Genomic DNA, 26,414 nt, shown 5'->3' with positions numbered 1-26,414 from the left:
TACAGTCAGCCCTTTATATCCTTGTGTCCTGATCACAGATTCAGTCACAGATTCAAAATATTTGAAAAAATTCCATCTGAACTGAATACATACAGACAACTATTTACATGGCATTTACATTGTATTAGACATTGTAAGTAATCTAGAGATAATTTAAAGTATGGAGGAGGATGTGCATAATAAGCAAATATTAAACCATTTTCTATAAGGGACTTTAACTCTGTAGATTTTGGGATCCACAGACAAATCCTGCAACTGATACCCCAAGATACCAAAGGACCACTATACAAGTTTCATCATCTTATTTCAAAAACTTAAAGTATCTGTTAAGAAAATATAAGATAAATGTTTGACTTTCTGGTGAATATACTGTTATAAGGACAGACATGTTATGCCATGTACATGTTCCTTTGGTTTATGAATGGGCATTTATTTTCAAGCTATTTTATTCAGTCTGTTTTCTTATAATATCTATTCATTTTTGGATCTAGTAATAAGAACTACACAGAGGAAATTTATTCTATCTCACACACACACACTTGAACATTCTTATCTTGACTTCTCTTAATGTTTTTCTGAATACATATCCTCAGCCTTTAATGCAAGCTTCACATGAGGGAGTTTCAGAACTCATGCTACTCTGACCCTCAATATTTCTATAGATGATTCTAGTTTATTTTTTCAAAGTAGCTCTAAAGTCTGTGTCCCTCAAAATATGTTGCAATCATCATATCATGACAGGCATAGAAACCCACACTATTCTGCAGTTCAAGTTTCATTTGCTTTTTAAGCAAACACATACCTTTTTGAACTTCTAGGCAGTCCAAATTCTCAAATCTTTACATAAAACTTATTTTTTTTATTGGTTGTTCAAAACATTACAAAGCTCTTGACATATCATATTTCATACAATAGATTCAAGTAGGATATGAACTCCCATTTTTACCCCAAATATAGATTGCAGAATTACAACGGTTACACAACCCCATTTTTACATGATGCCATATTAGTGACTGTTGTATTCTGGTATGGTAGCAGAATACATAAAACTTCTTTAAGCTAAGGTTTATTCATCTCCTATATGTGCAGTCTGAAATGAGGGGTTTATATTTCCCCCTGACAAATTCCATTAATATTAGCCCAGGGACCTATTCAGGCTTTGTCAAATATCTTGATTCTGCCATTTGTTTTAGCTTAGTCTCTATCTTTATATATTATTTGTTAATATCATTACCTGTTCCCAAAAAGATTTTGATTGTTAGTAACTAGCCAGCTATCACATTCCGGTAAGGATTTGGAGGATGTCTTTCTATGAAGATTAAAATGGTGAGGAGATAAGAGTGAGTTTATAGGCAGAACCATTAAAATTTTTCTTTAAAATAGTTAATATTGAACCATTAATGAGTGAATTTTTTTAAGTACATCTATCAAACAGCAAATTTATTTTACCAACCTACATCCCTCCAACACAGGAAGAAAACCACCAGTGAAGATCTACTTTTGAGATATTATGCTGTTATTGTGAATAAGAACAACAATTTATCATTGTTTTGTTTCTTACCAGAAATGTGCAGTTTTCCTGATTATTAACACTTTTGAGCCTTTTTTAATCCATTAAACACATTGATCCTAATGTTCTTTTATGTATTTTTTGTAGATTGATTCATTTATTTCAAATAATGAATAGTTTCAACTTTATTTTCTGATTTCAACCTTCTACCTTTAAGTTTATATTCAAAATATTATCAATATTTAGAAAGCAAAATATTTATTTTTGAAGTATATTTTAGTAGAATTTTGTATATGTAAGATATAAAATTCTTTATATAAATTAAACTGCTCAAATATTTGTGTCAAAGTTTGGAATGCTATGAGTTTTCTCAAATTATAGTTTTTCATGACATGGATTTCTTTGAGGTTAATTAGTTCAAATCTCAAAGCACAATCCTGAGGCTGTAATAGAAACATAATAAACTGGCACTATGAAATGAAATTTAGGTAACTAAGCAAGTAGGTCCAAAGGCTTTCTCTGGGGTTCCCAATTAAATACTAATGCACTAATAGCTTTCATTTTCAAGCATTTTTTAAGTTCAGAGAGAAAGTCTTATGTCAACAATGAGCAAAAATTACTAATCCAATTGCCTTTGCAGTAGGTTTTTCTTTATCATTGTTCAAATTATAGCTGCAAGCTTTCTGTTGATGAGGGATATTTATTTCATGTCTTCTCTGTTTTAAACTTTGTATACATTACACTGTGTTTCACAGAATGCCTATTATCTGAATAGAAAATAAGGTCCACAAGAATACATAAGAAGGGCTGGAGACGTGGCTCAAGCAGTAGGGCACTCGCCTGGCATGTGTGCGGCCTGGGTTCGATCCTCAGCACCACATATAAACATATTGTGTCTGCCGAAAACTAAAAAATAAAAATATTAAAAAAATTTTCTCTCTCTCTCTCTCTCTCTCTCAAAAAAAAAAAAAAAGAATACATAAGGACACTTAATAGAGGTATCTTCAAGAGGATATAAAACAATATAATATTGTACATGGAATCAATGAGAATTTTGAAAATGAGAGTATACATAATCAGGATCAACTGAATGATAACATCAATTTTAGAACAATCAATTCAGTAAGTAAAATACACACACACACACACGTGTGTGTGTGTGTAAATAAAAATAGGCAAATAAAAATAAGAAGAGATATAAAGGAAAAAACAAAAAGCAATGACAAGTAACTGATAGAAGACAACTTGGAGAACTAATTTATATACAACAGCCAGTGAAATCATCTTTGCAAACTTGATATATAAGCTAAGATTTTAAGTTTTAAATAAAATTAGGTATGTATAGAAAAGTATATGTTGGTGAATACTTATGACAAATTACTCTAAAATTTAAAATTTAGTTGCTAATGAAAAACACCTATTTTTACTCAGAGATTTCTGGGTTGGCAACTTGGGCTAGGCTCATCTGTGATGGATTGTCTTGTGTTTCATGGTGTTATCTGGGCTTACTTATACATTTGCAATCAGCTGACAATCCTTGGCTCTATTCACAGGTCTGATGGTTGGCTTGTTGTCAGCAGTCACTATGGCAGTAACTGGACAAAGTGTCACATATTCAGCAAGGCAGCCTGGCTTTGTTCACGTGCTATTGGCCTCAGGGTTACCAGCAAAGGAAGGCCGTCACCAATGCATAAACATTTTTATGCTTCTAATTGCATCATATTTATTAATGACTTATTGATAAAAGCAAGTCACACTTAAAGGCCAAAATTTGGAAGGTAGAAAAATGTTCTCCTCTTATGGAAGAAATGGATAGGAATGTGCATGGAATGAACAAGGATTTTTTTTTCTGGTTTGTAATATACTTTATGGAGAATGAGATTTTAGGAGGAGAAAAGCATCATTCTCAAGGTCCTAAGGCAAGAAAGTGTTTAGTATGTTTGTTAGTGTTCGAATACCACCGATGATGGAGAGTAGTTCAATATGATAGATGAAAAAGTAGGCTGGGTTATTCAGTGCTGTAGATCAGTGTCAGGAGTCTCATCTTACTTCACATGTAAAAAGAAGCAATTAAGTTTCTAGGAGGAAAGACACTCTGATCTCCAAAGGAAATGCTGCTGAAAGATTGAGGAAGGTATGTCAGGGAAGTATCCTGGATTTGACTATACCAGAGATTAGTTAGTGAACAAAAGCCAGACTTTTGTTCTGAATAGCTTTCAGCAGAGTATTAGGAACAAAGAAACAGATTAGAGTAGGTTGAAGAATGGAGGAATAGGAAATGAAGAAGCAGAAATTATGTATAATTAAGACTTGTGAAGTTTTGCCATGGAAGGGAGCAAAGGAATATAACATGAGCTGAAGGGGGTTTTTTGGTTTTGTTTTGGTGTGAAAGATATTAGAACATGAAATCATGTATACTAGTAGAAATAGACTAGCTAACAAAAAGTACTAAAGGCAGAGAGAAAATATTGAGTTAAATAGAGGTAGACTTCAACCACAATAACATTTTTAATGTTTTTTTAATAAATGGGAAAATATACCAGGCTCATATACTTTGTATTATACAAGATTTCTAATACATCATAAGTTTATTTGTAGACTCAACATAGTTTCAATAAAAATATGAACTTTTAAAAAAAGTACAAGATAATTGTAAGTTTTGTATACTCATGAAAAGGTCAGAGATAACAATAAGATGAAAGGACCTCTTCAACCGAAGAGTGAGGCTTACTATAAAGCTTTAAGAGTTTATAATTATGACATAGAAAAGACAGTAAACTAATGGAACAGGATAAAAATCTCGAAAGCAAACCCAGGCATATTTGGCCTCTTACTGACAAAGTGACACTATAAAGCAGTACAGGAAAGGAAAGTCTTTGCAATAAATAGGCTAGGTCAATTAATAACTATACAAAGAAGAAAAGTGAAATTTATCCATAAGGCACACCATACATAAAAGTCAATTTTAGGTATATTATAGGGTCATGAAATGTTATGAAATGCAATATAATGCTATCTTAGCACTTAAAAATTTAATAATTCTTTAATAAAACACAACAAATAGTAACTATGAAGGAAAAATGACATTAAATAGATTACTTTAAAATAAAGAATTTTATTTCATCAAAAGACACCAGGAAAAGAGTGAAAAAGCAAACCAGTGAGAAGAAAAAAAATACTACACATGTAATCAGTAACAACAAAAAATAAATTAAGTAAAAATGCCTGTAGGTCTATAAGAAAAATCAGACAATCCAATTAAAAATGAATTGACTAAAAACAATTAATGACTAACAACCCAAATGTATCCTTCATAAAAGAAAATACCAACAGATAACATATAGGAAATCTATGGGAGAACAAAACCATGGGGATAAATCAAATAATAATTTATCCAGTTGTGTTATAACAGCCCAATAGCCAAGATATTTGTTACTATAACACAAATATCACAAGACTAAGTAATTTTTTTTTAAAAAAAATTTAGTTGTCAATGGATCTTTATTTTATTTATTTATATGTGGTGTTGAGAATCGAACCCAGTGCCTCACATATGCTAGGCAAGTGCTGTACCACTGAGCCACCACCCCCGTTCACAGACTAGGTAATTTTTAAGAACAGAAAATTATTTTTTACATTCTGAAAAGCTGCAAAGTCTAAGATCAAGGTGCTGTCAAGGTCAGTGTCTGGTGAGGGCCCAGTCTTTTCTCCAAAGATGGCACCTTGAATGTTACTTCCTTGAAAGGGATGAAAACTGTGTACTCATGTGGCAGAAGAGTAGGAAAGCAAAGATGAATACTGTTCCCTTTGGCCCTTATGTAGATTGCTAATCCCACTGTATGGGTTCTGTACTCATGATTTAATTGCCTCCTAAAATCCTCATCTTTTAATACTGTTGCACTGGGAATTTATGTTTCAGTATAAATTTTGGATGAGACAAACATTGAAACCACAGCAGAAAGATTTTCTGTATTATTAAGGGTTTTTTTGGCCTCATTTACATAACCTTTATATTTCATGTAACTTATAAATATTTCTTAAGTTCTTGGTTTAGTCAACTTTTTTTTTTTTTTTTCTGTTGTGACCAAAAGACGTAACAAGAACTATTAGAGGAGGGAAAGTTTAAGATTAAGTTTCAGAGGCCTTCAAGTTTCAGAGGTCTTAATCCATAGATGGCCAACTCCATGGTTCTGGGCCCAGACATGACAGAAAAGTGTGGCAGAGGAAAGCCTCCACTTACCTTGGATAAAGTAGATACCCCAAGGCATTCCCCCAATGATCTACTCCCTCCAGCCACACCCTACCTGCCTGCAATTACTACCCAGTTAATCCATTTAAGTTGATTAACACAATGATTAGGTTTGGGTTCTCAAAACCCAATCATTTCACCTCTGAATTTTCTTGCATTGTTTCACAGGTGAGCTTTTGGGGGGCACCTCATATCTAAACCATAACACTTCTGTTATGCTTCAATGGACTGAGGCTGGGTGAATTTGAGGAAAATGTTCTTAATACTTCAACAAAACTGCAGAACTTTTGGTAAAGGGGAGAAGGGTTAGAGGAGAGTGGGAGGAAAATGGCTGTGGTTAACATTCATTAGATATATACTATGTGCCAGACATTGTGCTAAATTCTGTAAGTCTGTTGCCTTATTTAATTCTCACAACAGTTTCACAGAAGTGGAAGTTTTGAGGTTAAGTAAGAGGAATTTTGCTACCAGACCTTGTGCTACTAATCTCTGAGCTGCCTCTTAACTATTTCATTTGGGAGAGTGGAGGGGTTCATCATATTTCCTAGCTACAAAACTAATCCCATAATCACTTGCCATGTCTGCTTCTTGACATTCCTTCAGCTTTAGCTCTTTCTTGGCTTTGAGTTACTAGAAGATGCAAAGGATAGAATAGAAAATTCTCTATGCACTGTATGAGAATGAAGTAAGGTATCCTCGTATCCTCACTTTCCATCATGGGTGGATGCTCATATTAAGGCCCTGTGACCTTGTGCAAACCATCTTCTTTTCATGGTAGAAGTGGATAGAGAGAAACTCTGTATTCCTGAGACTGATATTGCTAACACTTACTTAAATGGTTAAGCAGAGATACAAATATATACCTAATGGGTTTAGGTATATTTTAGCATTATGTAAAAATACCAGAGAATAATTAGGCTTCTTATTTTCAGTTTCTTCTCACCTTGAAGGTAGCATTCTTATCACTTTGAATATGTCACAAAAACAGATGTTTTATGCTTCTTTTATATATATTTAGTTGTAGATGGACACAATACCTGTATTTTATTTGCTTATTTTTATGTGGGGCTGAGGGTTGAACCATTTGCCTCATATGTGCTAGGAAAGCACTCTACCACTGAGCTACAACTCCAGCCTCTATTTTATGCTTCTTATAATATTCTAACAAAAAGTAAAGCTAGTCTCTCTCAAGGAAACCAATCTTAAACTGAACTCAGAAAAAAAACTTTTTTCTTATTTTTTGCAGACTTTGAATAATGAGATGAGTACAGATGATGACAATGAATATGCAGAAGAAAAGGACAGCTACATCTGTGCAGTGTGTCTGGATGTTTACTTCAACCCTTACATGTGTTACCCTTGCCACCACATCTTCTGTGAGCCCTGTTTACGGACTCTAGCCAAAGACAATCCTGCAAACACTCCCTGCCCATTGTGTCGGACAATTATTTCAAGAGTGTTTTTCCAGACAGGTAACTCTTCTATTCCATTAACATGATTACTAGTTCTTCTGACTACCTTTTTGTTTTTCTTCTAAAGCATTTTGTGAATTCTAAAAAAATATTGAAAATAATATAAAGTGCATATAATGAGAATTTGTTGCTGTCCAGGTCATAAAACAGTACTTACCCAACTCACAGAACAGTGTGAGAATCAGATGAGAATAGATCATCTGTAATCCCCTGACTGTACACTCAGATTCTTTCTAAACATCTTAACCAGTTGTTATTGGGTCTTTAAAATAAGAACTACTCCAGTGTCAAAGAAATTCCATTTGAACAAAACCGTTGATTATTTATTCCTCAAATCTACCTTCTGCTACTGTTGATTCTGTGGCCCTTATTATTTCCTCTGGAGTCACAGAGAATAAATCTGTAAATATCTGAGGATAATTATTAAGACTTTAGCCCAAACTCCAAATCTTCTCAGCATTCCTAATGGTAAGGTCTTTCTTCTTAATAAGAGAAATATTGTAACAAGGATTTGTTTACCTAATTATCATTTGAAGTTGGAATATAACACAGTATTTCAAACATATTAATGGAGAGAGAAAAACTAATGACTATGGAACATAAAGAACTATGGTAAAATGATAGAATACACCACTGTGTGCTAAATATTAGGGGGTAAATTTTCTATCTCCAGATTCTTACTTCAGCCACAAAGGAGCCTAATGAGTATCAAAGTATTACTTCATGAATAGTAAAACTAAAGAAAATAGATGGTACATTTTTTCTTGCCTGAAGGAAATCCCACTACCCACCTATAGGAGAATCAGATTATTAAAGTTAAGCTTTGGGTATCCTAAACCAACCAGCTGCATGTAAGTTTAAAAACCTGCTTTAGCGGCTTAGTAATCAAACCATGAAGGGAAATTAAAGGAGCCCATCCCTGATCTGCCTGTGCATGTAGACTGCTGCATAAAATCAGTGTACCAACTTTAGGCAGCTCTAGAGACAAAATAATATGCCAACTACAGTGATTCTACCCAGTTAGAGCAGTGTGATCAGGGCACCAGGGTTTCATCATGTTTGAAATATTGTGTTATATTCCAACTTCAAAAACTCCTCTTTTGGGGGGGAAGGCCACGTGAGGGAGGTGGAAAAAGGAAACAAATACTTCCATGAAAAAGCAGAAGTTTACTGGAAATTCCTCTTCTCTGGCCTGTGGCTGGAATTTTAAAGTTTCTTTTCTAATACCAGGTCCCTAGCAGGGTGCTTTGTGTTGAACAAAAGAGAAACACCAGTTATAGCTCTTTCTCAGTGTTATTTCAGGTCAGCTATAGAAAAGAACATTTATTTACTAAAAGATTGTTTTGATTAGAAGCAGCTAGGTGGTGTTTAGACTTAGTGTCCCTGTTGAAACAGAGCTTGTGTCTCCCTTCTAGGATCTTGTTTAACACTGGCAGGGATCATAAATATTTTTCTCTTTAGGTCTTAAAATAGTAATAGCTAAAGTTTTTCTTGGTTTACTTATTGAAACAACAATTTCATATTCTCTTTTATTTTCAAAATAGTACTTCTAAAATAAATTACATTGGAAATACTTACAGTCATTTCCAGTGAAGACTAAGTTTGGCTGTGTATTGTCATTTAAAGACTGATAACAATGTTAACAGGAATATCCTACTTAATTATTTATACTGTACTCAGAAGAAGAATTTGAGATTTATAAAATACATTCATTGAAATAGCAGGACAAAGGAATCATGAATAGGAATGGAATATAAAAACAAAGTGAGGATAGGAGGGCAGATACACAAGCCATGTGGCCCTACATCTAACTATAATTAGATGAAGTATTTGGCTTACAGTGTTCAGACTACCTCTAAAATTTCATCTCATGCCAGTAAGAATGGCAGTTATCAAGAATACAGACAGTGGTCACATATAAATTTTAAAAATTAATTTAAAAAATACATTATTATATAATTCCAAAAAAATACAGACATAAATAAATGTTGGCAAAGATACAGGGGAAAAGGCATACTCATACATTGCTGGTGGGACTGCAAATTGGAACAACCAACCTAGAAAGCAGTATGGAGATTCCTTAGAAAACTTGGAATGGAACCACCATTTGACCCAGCTATTCCATTCCTTTGTCTATACCCAGAGTACTTAAAATCAGCATACTTGTAGTAATGTAGCTACCTCAATGATCATAGCAGCTCAATTCACAATAGCTGAACTGTGATGCCCTTCAGTATATGAATGGATAAAGGAACTGTGGTATATATACACAATGGAATATTACTCAGCATTAAAAGAGAATAAAATCATGGTATTTGCAGGTAAATGTATGGATCTGAAGAATGTCATGCTAAGCGAAGTAATCCAATCCCAAAAAAGCAAAGGCCAGATGTTCTCACTGATAAGTGGATACTGATCCATGACTGGGCAAGGGGATGGGGAAAATGGGGGAACTTTGATTGGGCAAGGGGAGGGAGGGTACATAGGGGTAGGAAAGATGGTGGAATGAGATGGACATCACTACCCTAGATACATGAATGACTGCACCTATGGTGTGAGACTACATCATGTACAACCAGAAAAATAAAAAGTTGTGCTGTAATTGTGTACAATGAATCAAAATACATTCTGCTGTCATATATACCTAATTAAGATAAATTAATTAATTAATCTAAAAAGTTCAAACTACTTAAGGAAAAATAAAAGCAGGTACATAATTAATTGATTTTCATGCTTCCATTAAAAGAAGAAACATACTAGTTCCTCAAGTTCCTTTTCCTGCTGCTTTACTTTCAGAATTTTTATTTAATTTCTTATCTAGGGCATATTGAGAAGTGGAGTAGCAATGTCCTCAAAAACATTCTTGGAGCAAATGCAATCAAGTTGTCTGACATTGTTTCTTATGATATTCTTTGATAAAAGTAAAGGACATATCTTCATGTAAATTAGGGAAACAATATTGGTAGTAGCCAAAAAATATGGTTTAATTTTTTTGGTAAAATTAACTTTTTAAATTTTGTAAATAAATTATAAGCTCAAGATCCACAATATTTCTACTATTTATAAAGACAACATTTATGAATTGCCTTCCAGAACATTTTATGTACATGTGGTTAAAGTTTTTTGTTGTTTCCAGAAAATCAGACATTATACCTGTGATCTTTAATTTGCTTCATTTGTTTCATTTAAAGCTCTGTGATTCCATCATGTTTTTATTTCTTTTTTATGGATTTACTTATTGATATTAATGGATAAATATTTGAATATATCACAGAGTATTTCCTTGGGATGAATTTTAAGAACTGGAAATGATAGGTAAAACCTATGTTCTTTTAAGGCTAGTGGTTATAAAATTATACTCCTGAATTATTGTAAGCAGCAGTACATGAGGGCTTGTTGTCTCTGTAGTACTGGCCATCCCAGTTTTCCTTTCCACATACCTGACTGTGAGAATTTTTTAATTTTTTGTGCCAACTTTTGTTATATATGGAAAATAATTTTCCCTTTTTGCCATTTGCATTTTAATTTTGTTTCAGGTATTGCATGACTATGCAGAACTTCTATCTTTTTATGTAGTCTCATGTAGTGATCTTTGTCTTTATTATTTATAATTTCAAACAGAATTTTATAAACATTCTCTTTACCTCTAGTTATATGAAGTGGTATTTTGTTCTTGATACCTCACATTTATCTCAGAGGAGCTCAGAGGTAGAGCCCTTGCTTAGTACATGTGAAGCACTGAGTTCAGTCCTCAGCACCACATAAAAAATAAAGGTATTGTATCCATCTACAACTAAAAAAAAAATTAAAGAATAAAGTACTTTTTACCCCATTTAAGCATATATCCTAGCAACATCTATTAAACAGTCTATTCTTTTTATGCAGATTGAATTGTCTTTTATAAAGCAATATTAAGTATGAATAAATTGTGTGTGTTTCTTGGCAACTGTTCTTTCCATTTATCTTTCTCTCTTGTCCTATACCATTATTGTACTCATAATTATTGTAGCATTTATATTTTAATAACTCACAAATGAATTAGTCTTAATTTTAAGAGGATAATTGACCGTGGATATTTTAATTATATTGATTAGTTCTCAGTAAAGTTCTGTAATTTTCTTTCTACAGACAGTGTACATTTATTGTCAGCTTTATGCCTATATATTTCTTGTTTTATATAGTAAATGCTTGATTTTAGCTGCTTTTTTTGATATTTGGGGAAATTTAGTCTTCCAGTCTTGGATTTTCTGTTAACCATCACCTTATTGAACTTGAGAGTTGTTTACTCAGTGAATGAATAATCTCAACTACCATTTGGATTGTGTATAAATCAGGGCATAGTTATTATCAAAGGTTATTGTCATTCTTGATAGGAACTCAAGATTTTTACAATGAATAAGAGTTCCATTGTAACATAATTCTACTATAGTAACTCAATGGATAGAAATAACAATGAAATTAATTCCAGATTTATTCCACAGAGTGTTCTTTATCAAAATAATTATTTAAGCCTGATCTATAATAGTCACTAGATATTCAATCTTGTTTAAATTTATCCTATAAAGTACTTAACACTATTATAAGTAGAGAAGTTGAAGTGGGATAAAATATGTAGAGGAAAGGATAGAGGCATGAATATGTTTTTTAAATGGAGGTCAAGATATAATCTTGAAAGTTCATAGAAAGAAGAATCAGATTTGTAGTAGGCACTGTTGTTTGCTAATTTGTATCCGTAACTTCCTTGTTTCTTCTTAACTTTGAGTATCTCCTCTAAAATCAATCAGGTGGCTCCTTATGTCACATCAAATTCTACTTCTTAGTAATCTGTCCTCTTTGCTAGTAATTGATACACAAATGGGATGTGCATTATTTGGGCCAATGAGATGAGGAAAACGTTTGTTTTTATGTTTAAGATACTTAATGGAAAAGCCATTCTTTGGACATGGACAAAAAAAATGCATAAGAGATAATAGATTTGCTAGACCCTGGCTTGGCAGGAAGTGGCAAGGTCAGGAAAAGCTAAGCCATGGCTAGGTCCCCTTAAGGCTCCTTGGTAAGACACAGACCACCTTTAATTTATGCACTTCTACTTTTCAACATTCTGAAATTTTCTGGGTTGGAATTACCAATTAGGAGTCTTATTAAAGACATCGGGGGAGGGGATCCAACATGGCGGTGGGCAGAGAGGCTGCGCTTTTAATGCACTCCCACTGATGGGGTCATAAAGTCGCAAGGATAACTCTTGGATTCTACCAACGGAGATTCTCCTAGCAAAATTCCACTGAAGAGAGACCGCCCAGGAGCTACTAGGATTTTTTTGAAGCGTCTGTGTGACCCGGACGAGCGGGACCCTGTCACTAGACGCGGAGTTCCAGATCCACCAGCCACAGTCCGCGCACCACGGGCACAGCTGCAGATCCGTCCACCCGCCCGCAGCCAAAGTGACTGGGTCCTGCTAGACGCCGAGACACAGCTTGGCAGGAAGAAGTCTTTAGCCAAGCCTCCACGAGCCAGGAGCTGAGGCGAACCGGGCGGAACCAGTCCCACCCCTCCCCTCGGACACTCCGGCAAGGAGCCTGGGGCCCACCATAGCAGAGAGGTGACGTCATCGGAGTTCGGCCGGCGGAATTCCTTCCCAGCAGAATCCACTTTAGCAGGTGCGTGACTCCCCATTCTGATACAAGCAGCCAGGAAACATCATTGACTTCTCAGGGGTCGTGTCCGTAGGGAAGCAGAGGGGATCCCAGACCCCAAGGCCCCCATATCACCAGCGGTGACCCCCAAGGTCTTAGCCGCCAGTTTACCACAGCACTGGGGCTTAAAAGGGACACGCGGTGGGGCTGCAAGTGTAACTAGATCTCTGGAGAATCACTTCTGGGGAACAGGACCTGGCTGGCAGGCTGACAGGAGGAAGGGGGTTAAGAGCTGGAGAAGTGAAATGGCTCTGGACTGACAAGTCTGAGAGACCCCCAGGAGACGCCCTACAGAGATAGCTCTCGGCAGGTAGAGAGCAGACGCTCCGCTTGGAGGGCACAGCTCCGCCTACTGGAAGAGAAGAAGGTGGATCTCTTAAGACTTTAATTTTTGTTGTTGTTGTTGTTGTTGTTGCTGTTTTCGATATTTTTTTTCTCTCCTTCTTCTCTCCCTGTTCCTTTCCCCCCTTTTCCTTCTCTCTTTCTATCCCATTTCAAGTTTTATTGTTCTTTTTATTCCCCTCTAATCTATCTCTCCCTCTATCCTTTTTTCTTTTTAACAGCACCTTCGTTCCCCTACCCCCCAACTCTCATCCCAAGCATTACATCTTCCATTGCGTGTAATTGTCTAAATGCAAATAGGTGAATGTCTCGAGGCTGTCTATAAGACTCCTAAATACCTAGCTACTACCAACACCCTGATCCAATTGCCTGGTAGTATCCACCTTCAGTGGAGCAATCTTCTAAAGTAGCCAAGACATACTAACCATTGTACCACCAGAGCACCCAACCTAAACATATAGTCCTAAGAACAAACAGCAAATCATTATATGCATACAGAACCTAGAAGCCTTATATGAATTGAATGAATCAGCTTTAAAGTACAACAAAGCCCAACATTTCTAGGCATAATCTCCCACCACAAAAGAGAGACAACAGAGATATACAAAGCCAAAACAAATGTATAGGAGAAAGCAGTTACAAAGCAGTCAAACAGAGCTGGAAAGCAAAGTGAACAATATGAAAAAACAAGGGAAAAAAGGGTTACAAACAATGCAGGACAACCTAAATATACAGGAGGACCTAGAAGAATCAGAAACATGGACAGGGAAAGAAATCAAGGCATACCTAATTCAGATGGAACGGAATATTAGAGAAGACATGAGACAGCAAATCCAAGCATTGAAAGTATATTTTGAAGAGGAACTAACCACACAAATTCAATCCGCAAAGAATGAGCTTTATCAGGAGATAGAGGTGTTAAAAAAAAAATCAAGTTGTAATCATAGAAATGCAAGAAACCGTAAATCAGATTAAAAGCGCTAATGAGAATATTACAAACAGACTAGATCAAGTAGATGTCAGAACATCAGATAATGAAGACAAAGTTTATCAACTTGAAAAGAATATAGTCAACACAGAAAGATGCTGAAATCTCACGAGCAATCTATCCAAGAGTTATGGGATTTCATCAAAAGACCAAATTTGAGAGTCATTGGTATAGAAGAAGGCACAGAGAATCAGTCCAAAGGAATGGATAGCTTACTAAATGAGATAATACTAGAAAACTTCCCAGAGATGAAAGATGGAATGGATTGCAAAATCCTGGAAGCTTACAGGACCCCAAACATCCAAAACCATAATAGACCAACTCCAAGACACATAATTATGAAGATAGCTAACATACAGGACAAGAAGAGAATACTAAAAACTACGAGAGAAAGGAGGCAGATTACATTTAGGGGTAAACCAATTAGGTTAACGACTGATTTTTCATCACAGACTTTGAAAGCGAGAAGATCCTGGAACAACGTATTTCAAACACTGAAAAATAATGGATTCCAACCAAGAATACTGTATCCAGCAAAACTAAGCTTCAGATTTGACAATGAAATTAAAATATTTCACGATAAACAAAAGCTAAAAGAATTCGCAGCCAGAAAACCAGCACTGCAAAGCATTTTGAGCAAAATATTACAAGAAGAGGAATTAAAAAATAGCGCCCAAAACTAACAGTGGGAGGTATCTCAGTAAAGGGGAAGAAAAATAACCAAAGAGGGAAAACTAGCCAATCTAAAATAAATAAATAAATAAACATGACTGGAAGTACAAACCATATTTCAATTGTAACCTTAAATGTTAATGGCTTAAATTCACCAATCAAGAGACATAGGCAAGTAACCTGGATTAAAAAAACAAATCCAACAATATGCTGCCTTCAGGAGACTCATATGATAGGAAAAGACATACACAGACTGAGGTGAAAGGTTGGGAAAAATCATACCACTCACATGGCCATCGGAAGCAAGCAGGAGTGGCCATTCTCATATCGAATAAAGTCAACTTCAAACCTAAGGTAATCAAAAGGGATAAAGAAGGACACTATATACTGTTAAAAGGAACCATCCACCATCAAGACATAACAATCATCAATTTGTATGCACCAAACAATGGTGCTGCAACGTTCATAAAACAAACTCTCCTCAAGTTCAAGAGTCAAATAGACCACAACACAATAATTATGGGGGACTTCAACACACCACTCTCGCCATTGGACAGATCCTCTAGACAAAAGCTGAACAAAGAAACTATAAAACTCAATAACGCAATCAATAACCTAGACTTAACCAACATATATAGAATATATCAACCATCATCAAGTGGATACACATTCTTCTCAGCAGCACATGGATCCTACTCAACGATAGACCATATATTATGCCATAGGGCGACTCTCAGTAAATATAAAGGTGTGGAGATAGTACCATGCACCATATCTGACCATAATGGAATGAAACTGGAAATCAATGATAAAAGAAGGAAGGAAAAATCCTGCATCACCTGGAAAATGAACAATATGTTACTGAATGATCAATGAGTTACAGAAGATATAAAGGAGGAAATCAAAAAATTCCTAGAGATAAACGACAATACAGACACAACATACCAGAATCTATGGGACACAATGAAAGCAGTTTTAAGAGGGAAATTCATTTCCTGGAGTTCATTCCTCAAAAAAAGAAAAAACCAACAAATAAATGAACTCACACTACATCTTAAAACCTTAGAAAAGGAAGAGCAAAACAACAGCAAATACAGCAGAAGACAAGAAATAATTAAAATCAGAGTGGAAATCAACGAAATTGAAACAAAAAAAAATTGAAAAAATTGATAAAACTAAAAATTGGTTCTCTGAAAAAATAAATAAGATCGACAGACCCTTAGCCATGCTAACGAAGAGAAGAAGAGAGAGAACTCAAATTACTAACATACGGGATGAAAAAGGCAATATCACAATAGACACTACAGAAATACAGAAGATAATTAAAAAGTATTTTGAAACCCTATATTCCAATAAAATAGAAGATAGTGAAGATATCGATAAATTTCTTAAGTCATATGATCTGCCCAGATTGAGTCAGGAAGACACACACAATTTAAACAGACCAATAACAAAAGAAGAAATTGAAGAGGCCATCAAAAGACTACCAATTAAGAAAAGCCCGGGACCGGATGGGTATACAGCAGAGTTTTACAAAACCTTCAAAGAAGAATTAATACCAATACTTTTCAAGCTATTTCAAGAAATAGAAAAAGAAGGAGCTCTTCCAAATTCATTCTATGAGGCCAACATAACCCTGATCCCAAAACCAGACAAAGACACTTCAAAGAAAGAAAACTATAGACCAATATCTCTAATGAACTTAGATGCAAAAATTCTCAATAAAATCCTGGCGAATCGAATGCAAAAGCATATCAAAAAAATTGTGCACCATGATCAAGTAGGATTCATCCCTGGGATGCAAGGCTGGTTCAATATACGGAAATCAATAAATGTTATTCACCACATCAATAGACTTAAAGATAAGAACCATATGATCATCTCGATAGATGCAGAAAAAGCATTTGACAAAGTACAGAATCCCTTTATGTTCAAAACACTAGAAAAACTAGGGATAACAGGAAGTTACCTCAACATTGTAAAAGCTATATATGCTAAGCCTCAGGCTAACATCATTCTAAATGGAGAAAAACTGAAGGCATTCCCTCTAAAATCTGGAACTAGACAGGGATGCCCTCTCTCACCACTTCTATTCAATTTAGTTCTTGAAATACTAGCCAGAGCAATTAGACTGACAAAAGAAATTAAAGGCATAAAAATAGGAAAAGAAGAACTTAAATTATCGCTATTTGCGGATGACATGATAATATACTTAACAGACCCAAAAGGGTCTACAAAGAAACTGCTAGAGTTAATAAATGAATTCAGCAAAGTGGCAGGATATAAAATCAACACGCATAAATCAAAGGCATTCCTGTATATCAGCAACAAAACTTCTGAAATGGAAATGAGGAAAACCATTCCATTCACAATATCCTCAAAAAAAATAAAATACTTGGGAATCAACCTAACAAAAGAGGTGAAAGATTTATACAATGAAAACTACAGAACACTAAAGAGAGAGATAGAAGAAGATCTTAGAAGATGGAAAAACGTACCCTGTTCATGGATAGGCAGAACTAACATCATCAAAATGGCGATATTACCCAAAGTTCTCTACAGGTTTAATGCGATGCCAATCAAAATCCCAACGGCATTTCTTGTAGAAATAGATAAAGCAATCATGAAATTCATATGGAATAACAAAAGACCCAGAATAGCAAAAGCAATTCTTAGCAGGAAGTGTGAATCTGGAGGTATAGCGATACCAGAGTTCAAACTGTACTACAAAGCAATAGTAACAAAAACAGCGTGGTACTGGTACCAAAACAGGCATGTGGATCAATGGTACAGAATAGAGGACACAGAAACCAATCCACAAAATTACAACTTTCTTATATTTGATAAAGTGGCTAAAAACATCCAATGGAGGAAGGATAGCATCTTCAACAAATGGTGCTGGGAAAATTGGAAATCCATATGCAACAAAATGAAACTGAATCCCTTTCTCTCGCCATGCACAAAAGTTAACTCAAAATGGATCAAGGAGCTTGATATCAAATCAGAGACCCTGCACCTGATAGAAGAAAAAGTTGGCTCCGATCTACATATTGTGGGATCAGGCTCCAAATTCCTTAATAGGACGCCCATAGCCCAAGAGTTAATAACAAGAATAAACAAATGGGACTTACTTAAACTAAAAAGTTTTTTCTCAGCAAGAGAAACAATAAGAGAAGTAAATAGGGAGCCTACATCCTGGGAACAAATCTTTACTCCTCACACTTCAGATAGAGCCCTAATTTCCAGAATATACAAAGAACTCAAAAAATTAAACAATAAGATAACAAATAACCCAATCAACAAATGGGCCAAGGACCTGAACAGACACTTCTCAGAAGAGGACATACAATCAATCAATAAGTACATGAAAAAATGCTCACCATCTCTAGCAGTCAGAGAAATGCAAATCAAAACCACCCTAAGATACCATCTCACTCCAGTAAGATTGGCAGCCATTAGGAAGTCAAACAACAATAAGTGCTGGCGAGGATGTGGGGAAAAGGGTACACTTGTACATTGCTGGTGGGATTGCAAATTGGTGCGGCCAATATGGAAAGCAATATGGAGATTCCTGGGAAAGCTGGGAATGGAATCACCATTTGACCCAGCTATCGCCCTCCTCGGACTATTCCCTGAGGACCTTAAAAGAGCATACTATAGGGATACTGCCACATCAATGATCATAGCAGCACAATTCACAATAGCTAGACTGTGGAACCAACCTAGATGCCCTTCTATAGATGGATGGATAAAAAAAATGTGGCATCTATACACAATGGAGTATTATGCAGCACTAAAAAATGACAAAATCATGGAATTTGCAGGGAAATGGATGGCATTAGAGAAGATTATGCTAAGTGAAGCTAGCCAATCCTTAAAAAACAAATGCCAAATGTCTTCTTTGATTTAAGGAGAGCAACTAAGAACTGAACAGGGGGAAAGAGCATGAGGAAAAGATTAACATTAAACTGAGACGAGTGATGGGAGGGAAAGGGAGAGAGAAGGGAAATTGCATGGAAACGGAAGGAAACCCTCATCGTTATACGAAATCACATATATGAGGTTGTGAGGGGAAAGGGGGGGGATGGGAGAGAATGGAACAACAACAGATGAGGTAGAGAGGGAAGATGGGAGGGGAGGGGAGGGGGGATAGTAGGGGATAGGAAAGTCAGCAGAATACAACAGTCACTAATATGGCATTATGTAAACATTGTGAATGTGTAACTGATGTGATTCTGCAATTTGTATTTGGGGTAAAAATGGAAATGCATAACTCACTTGAATCAAATGTATGAAAGATGAAAAAAATAAAAATAAAAAAAACAGCAAAAAAAAAATAGATTTGCTGAACGATATCTTATGATCAAGTGGGGAACTGCCTTAGTATGAAGGCTTTATTTTTGATGGCAGAAGTGAGGAAAGACATGAACATGGTATCTTGGTAGCATTGTTGAAAAACTGAGTCAGACAAGTCTGGAATCCAACCTAGCTGGGATTCACCTAGCTGTGAATCTTCTGTTACATAAAATATTAAATTTACTTACTGATGCAGTTTGGGCAAACTTTCTGTTTCAACTAAGAGCAACTTAACTGATAAAAGCATTCTAGTTATATAACAATCTTAAAAATACTAAAAGTGATGATATAATTCACAAAAATTTGACAGAAATGAAGGGAAGATGATGTTTAAAAGAATTTCAATCTTCTTAGAAGGAAGTCAGTAACATTTAAAGTTGATAAAACAAGAAAACCAAAGTAGATTCTGGGATGGTGATGTATGAGAAGTCAGTGTAACCCAACCCCCTACCAACATAACCCATTTAGCTGTTAAAAGTGATTTAAAAAAAATCAGTGTCTAGAGAGTAACCTAAGAACATAGAGCAAATGAAAAAGGATTTATTCAAAAATATCTACCAAAAGCTACCACTTTGTAGGTACAAATAGCCTGGAGCATTTGAGACAGGAATAGCTTTCAAACCCCTTACTGCCAATTCAATGTAACAGAAACTCTGCTCTAGTTGGATATATCAGAAAGATGGGATTCCTTCCATTCAATCACCAATCTCTAGGTCTAGGACTCCAGTTTCAACCCTAGGAGAAACAAACCACTGACATATTTCATCTTTCTAGCTTCATATTGTAGAAGATCTATTACAGATATGCTCAGCAGACAGGACTGGTGCTCCCTGCTCCACCTATCCCCCACTTACAGGGTGGAAGTGCTACTTTAGGCATGACAGTCTGACTATACTGAGTCCTACACTCCTTCACCCAAATTTGCTCACAGGTAGAGGTTTCAAGCAAGGAGAATCAAGCCAACCCCGAAAACATCAGGAACTACCATTCCTGTTCATGTCTCTCTTATAGAATAGTGTTCTCATGCTTAAAGAAACTAACCACTTTCGCTGTGCCCAGCACCAGTAAAGTAGTGCAGAGGTTCTGCCTGGGGATAGAGCGGGGTCAGACAAAAAGAACAGAGAGCTCTGCAGCTGTAACAGAACTGACTATGGAGAGGTTGTTGAAAACAATAGATTTCTTAGTGTTGAACAATTAAGGAGAGGTCAATACCTCTATAACTCTAGTAGCAAAAAGAAAAACAGTAAATAAATTAGAACTTTAAAAGATAATCAGGGAAAGAAACCATAAAGAAGAGTCTTCCTAGGGTGGAGTGAGCCTCAAAGGCTGGCAACACATAAACAAGCCATGATATAAACAAGCATTTTGAGGAGAGGGGTCATACAAGGGAGAAGGAAGAATCCCTCAGCCAAGGAAATCACAATCATCTTGGGACATAAGACATTTTTTCTTAAATTGACTTTTTGTAGCCTTCATGCCATACATGTTACTTCTTTCATTGTGGACTTATTCTGGGAATCCTTTTGCCAGCATGCCTACTAACAGACTCAAAGTCCATGTGGAGGCACCTCAGCCCACAGTTACATAAAAGATGAAAGTGACTCGGGTGCTGCTGGAGGATCCATAGGGTCCAAACAACATATATACTTATTGTGAAATTATGCTTTCATTCCCTTCCCTTTCACAATGCACCCAAACCTTAGTAAGGAAGATTCCCATCCTTGTTCCATTATTTTCCTCTCTTCAACCTTCATTTCTATTTTGTCTTTGTCCCTACCCTGCATCTTCATCACTCCTGGGATGTGCTGATGAGGAGATGTACTGAGGGACTCTATTGGTAAAAGGAAAAGGAAATAGCTAATTTTCTACCTTGTCTGTTAAAGTGCCAAACAAACTAAGAATATTATATTTAAGCTAACCTGGAATTTTTAAGCATTGAATAGGCCTGTGATTTTTTTTTCATCAGGGTATTTTGACTATCACAATAACTGGAAAATGCTACTGACATTTTGTCAACTGGGCAGGGATGATAGATATTTTGTAGCATTTGGGCTAGTCCCACACAATGAAGAATCATCCTATGCTCCAGATGACTTTCTAATGTCCTGTGAGACTTTTGCCAGGATATACAGCTTATCTACAGAAATCACACTTCCTCTTTTTATCTACCATGATCATCTATAATTCATCTTGGCCTATTGTCAATATTCCCACTAGTTAAGACCATTTCATATTTTCTCTTATTCTGTACCAGTAAGCCTGGTATGTTAATTCTTATGGTAATGTCATTTTGTACTTCCTTCCATCCATACCTCTACTCTTTCATTTTTCTGTTCATCTTATACAGAATAATTTCTGTCTCCAAAAGCCATACTAATTTCTTATCAGGCAATATACCTGATCATGTCATGATGTCTTCTAGTGTCGCCCTTCTCAAACTTTAATATATGGAAACATATTACTTTTATATTTTTATTATAAAAAGGAAATTGCAAAATAAGCACAATATTTAGAAGTATTCTTTAAACAACTGTCATTTTTGTACCACCTTTACAAATTTTACTGTACCAATATACCATGTGAATATTTTTTTCTTAAGGACTTTTTTTATATCAACATAATATTTTTTCTTGAGTACTTATTTTGGCTGCATGCTTAGCAATATGCTTGTGGATTTATTGATTTGCTTCTACTTTATTTACTTATATACTTTAACATAAAGAGTTAGCTATGAAAATTTTAAATATATTAATTCAGTTTTATCCAAAATCATTTCATATATATCTGGTGTTTTGCAGACCAGTGTCTAAAAAACTGACTCATATATGGAGATTAGTCTGTAGAAAAAAAAAACAGAACAAAACAAACAAACAAACAAAAGAAAAAAACCCAGACAATAAAACTGTCCCTGGGGAGACAGTTTTATTGTCTGGGAGATAGATAGATAGAACATATCATTGTTATTGAAACTGATCTCAGTCTTCTGAGTTCAAGAGATCCTCCCAGCTCAGAATGCTGAGTAGCTTATACTACAGGTTGTTTTAGGTTTTGTTTTTGTTTTCTAAGCTCTATTACATATTTTGACATTTCATTTTTCAGTCTTTGCTTTTTTAAGCATTGGAGAGTTTTACTTTGACTACTTTAAAAAATAACTAAACCAAACAGCAGCATTGAGAATAACAATGAGAAGAAAGAATGAGGTCCTGTTTCTTTCCACCTCAGAAGACAAAATCATGGGTTCTTTGAAGCCAAGGATGGATGCAATGATCACCTTTTGAGGAGACACTAATATATTTCTGTCCATATTTTTAAAAGCTTTTTGCTATATCCTAAACACTGTAACTTTACAAACAAAATAATAACAAATATCACAAACATATAAGATACTTAGTGTTTTGTCTGTGTGATAGTAAGAGCTTAATAAAAGTTATAGTTAAGTTTGGCTTAGCTTGATAGAATTCCTTTTGGCCTTATCATCCCTCTCACATTGGGATGACCAGTTACCCTTGAGTAATGAGTCATTTGCTGAAATGATTTTTCAATGTTCTAAAGCCACTGAAGGACATCAGTAAGCACAAGGTAAACACAATTTCTCAAGGCAAAAAGTTTGGATAAATAATCTAACCTAAGAAAGTCTGTCTTCTGTGCTAAAGATTAAAAAATGATGATAACAACTCTTTCTTTATTCTAGTACATAAAGTTATATTTAATTGTATTACATTTAATATAACATTAATTATATTACATTTATAAGTACCAATTCTAAATAGGATTCTTCTGTTAAAATGGGTAAATGCTAAAATAGGAACTCCTAAATATTAAACATCTGCTAAGCATAAATTGCTTTCTATAATGACTAAGATACTATAGTTCATTTTGACAATGTGAAAAATAAATTTGGTGTTTTTGTTTTTGTCTCTGTTTTATGTGTATCTGTCATCAGGCTACATATTCAGCTAGAGAATGGAACTTCCCAAACTACATTTTAACCTTGAATGATCCATTAGGAGAAAGTATAAAAAAAATCAGATGCATTCAGAGCATACATTCAGAGATAAGTTTTTGTCAGTATTAAATGAAATATTCCTGTTAGGCTCCCCTTGCCATCATGCACACCTTCTCTTACCTCCAAATCCCTTAGGATATTCAGATACTGGTAGACATCCAGCCACTAGATAGTGAGGGCCTGTAAGGTCTCAAAAGCTACCTCTACAATTTAAACACTTAGTTTGAACTGTGATTCAAATGGATAATTTTCTGTGTATATAAACCATAACAGCATATCCAAATTTTTCTCTAACTCAGATCCAAATTTTTCTTTAACTCATGTTTTTACTTTAAAAACATCTGAGTGTCTTGCATGGATACAAAATGAATTTCATCAGATGTTTTAGGGTCCCTTTGCAAGTGTAACTTTCTTGCCCTTCTGGCAGAGATACAAAGTAAACATTGCCCCAGAGTTCCTGAAAATAGGAATAGGCAATTGGTGGATTTTCATTGTATAGCAACAAAATAGGTTCTATGCCTGATATATTAGCACTTCTCCATTCCTGTGTAAAGGAAGGATCTAAGATGTCTTTGACACAGCATCCTAATTCACCTTACTCTTAATTTGTTCAAAATTACAAAGAAAACTATGTTATATTATGTACCTTAGAAAATAGTAAAAGCAGCACATTAAGGAATGAGTAAAAAGAGGCTAATCAAAAAGTTCTAAAGATCACTTCACAAGATATTAATAAACCAAAAGCTATGATAAGTAATGGGGATTTAGCATCAGGTGGTAAAGGTTGTTTCTTTTATGGTATCCAAGTGCCCTTTACTACTCATTATTTTCTAGAACCAAATAATGCCTATGAACTGCATACACAGCATCTATTGAAATGTGGGAGAGTTGGATACCTACTCATGCTAAGGATCCCTTCTAAATTTATAATTCAGATCTCTTGGAGAATTAACCTTGTTGTTATTAATATTGTTATAATGTTACAAATTTCTTTTGGGATCAGATCATGTTTTTATACTTTGTCTCTCTGGAAAAAAAGTGAAAAATTATGTATCAAACAACATAGAACCAAGAAAGGAATTGTGAGAAAAGCTTTTATAATAATGAAAATAATTTAAATTGGGTAAACAAGACATTTAATAATATGAATGAGATGACTGAACACACATCTGTAGCCTCTTAAATTAGAAAATAATACTATTGGATCCACTTAAATGACTTGTGCCTATATTTATAATAATTTTAGCATATTCCCCGTCTGAATAAGACTCATAAGTCACCCTGAAAAAACATTATCAGAGCACTTAATCATTTAATTTTAGGATTGTCTTTTTATTAGATATATTGGTTTAAAAATAGTTAACATTTAAATGAAGAGCTGAAATCAATGTGGTAAACTTTATTGGTACAATCTATTTCAAAATTATCATAATACATATGTAGTTGTGCCTTCAATATTGTTAGATATAATACCATAAAAGTTTATGGAATCACACCATGTAATAATTTGTATTATGATTGTACATAGTGGGTAATTGACTTTTGTATTCAGCCATATCAAGAAAATTAGAATTCTTTTATCCTGACAATCATGTACTTTTTTGATGATAGCATCACACAAAGATGTTGCTATTTCCACTGCTACTGCCACCAAATTTAACAAAGTATTATCATTTGAATAGACTTAAGAGCTTCCCAGGATATTCACTTTTTTATCTTTTTCTAGCATACTCAACAATATTAAATATTGATTATATCTAATAAGTTATCACATATATAATAAGCTACATTGACTCCCTAGTAGTAACTTTTGCTGAGAAGAGGATACAGATGTTTTGCATCACCTTTTACACTGCTTCTGGATTTTTCTTAGTGTTTCTTCAAACTATTTTAGGAAATGTAGTTTTTGAATATTTAATTGATTGCTAAAACTTACATTTCCAAGCTCAAATGACACTGAAATGAAGCAACACAATCCATAGAAAGAAAAACACCCTTGGGTAAGGTTATTACAGTTTTATACAAGAACAAGATAAGGCTTAAAATATTTAAATAAATTCAGATAAATTAGAACAGAAAGGGGATTAAGATCATTTCATCAGTGGCTGTCAAATCTAGCTATGCATCAGAATCACTTAAGGAGCTCATTAGAAAGCACAGATTCCTATATCACAAGCACAGCACTTCTGCTTCAATTTTGGGTAAAATCATAGAATTTTTCTTTTTAACAAGTAGCTTAGGTACATAGCCAGGTATTTGGAATCACCACTGTAATATAATGCCTTACACATAGGAATTACCCTTAATTCATCTCTGTAATCCTAGGTAGATTAGCAAAGTGCCAGGTACATGGCAGGTACAAAATAAATATTTGCAGAAGACAGGGCAGAAAGTTGGTTTAAAAAAAAATTACATGAAAAGCATTAGAATCTAGATCTTAATTGGCCCAGCAATGGTAGGATAAGAACTTCAGATCCTATTTTTTCTAACAGTCATTTTCATATCAAACAAAGTAAATAAATCACCCAAAATTGTCAATCTCATAAGATTATGTTATGGGCATACAGGCATAAAGGTATTATTCCCATCTCACAAGTTTTAATATTTCTCTGATCATAATTTTCTTATGTATTATAAAGATTTTTTTAAACTTTCTCAGCTTTGGTGTTTTAATATGTGGGTTTACTAAATAATTTAAAAATACATTGTATAATTCCTTGAAGCAGGAAACACAACATCATAGGCATCATTGTTGCTTTTACTTATCTACTCCCTACAAAAAGTTTGTGTCACTTACATAAATGTAGGTATTTGATGATTCTTCTAATGTCTTGTTGAACTATTGTACTAGAATTTGATTGCATTTCCAAATAAGTTTTCAGTATAAGAGAAAGTTACACAATTGCATTCTCCTGTTATTGCAGCAACATTTTAGGACCTTACTACAAGATTCCCAGGAGAAGAAGGAAAAGAACAAAAAGGAGGCAGAGGGGACAAAGGAAGGGAAAGAAGAGGAATAATAAGACTTCTTCAGTTCCAAACTTTCACCTTGGTTTATATTCTCACATGAAACCTTTATTGATTCCCACAATGGTCTAATTTATAAGTCAGTTTTCCCAATAGTGA

At 34.8% G+C, this 26,414-nt stretch overlaps 1 protein-coding gene across 1 annotated transcript in view; it reads left to right on the top strand.

Annotated features, from left to right (window-relative positions):
- The window catches only part of Rnf180 (ring finger protein 180), a 222,570-nt gene that overhangs the window by 144,898 nt on the left and 51,258 nt on the right, over positions 1-26,414 (top strand). The window contains exon 6 of the mRNA XM_076856117.2: positions 7,006-7,231. Within this exon, the coding sequence (XP_076712232.1) occupies positions 7,006-7,231 (226 nt within the window). The remainder of the gene's footprint in view (positions 1-7,005; positions 7,232-26,414) is intronic.

This window comes from Callospermophilus lateralis, chromosome 5 (genome assembly GCF_048772815.1).
Source record: "Callospermophilus lateralis isolate mCalLat2 chromosome 5, mCalLat2.hap1, whole genome shotgun sequence".
NCBI lineage: Eukaryota > Metazoa > Chordata > Mammalia > Rodentia > Sciuridae > Callospermophilus > Callospermophilus lateralis.
Note: the sequence above shows the minus strand (reverse complement) of the source record. Positions and strands in the feature narration are given on the sequence as shown.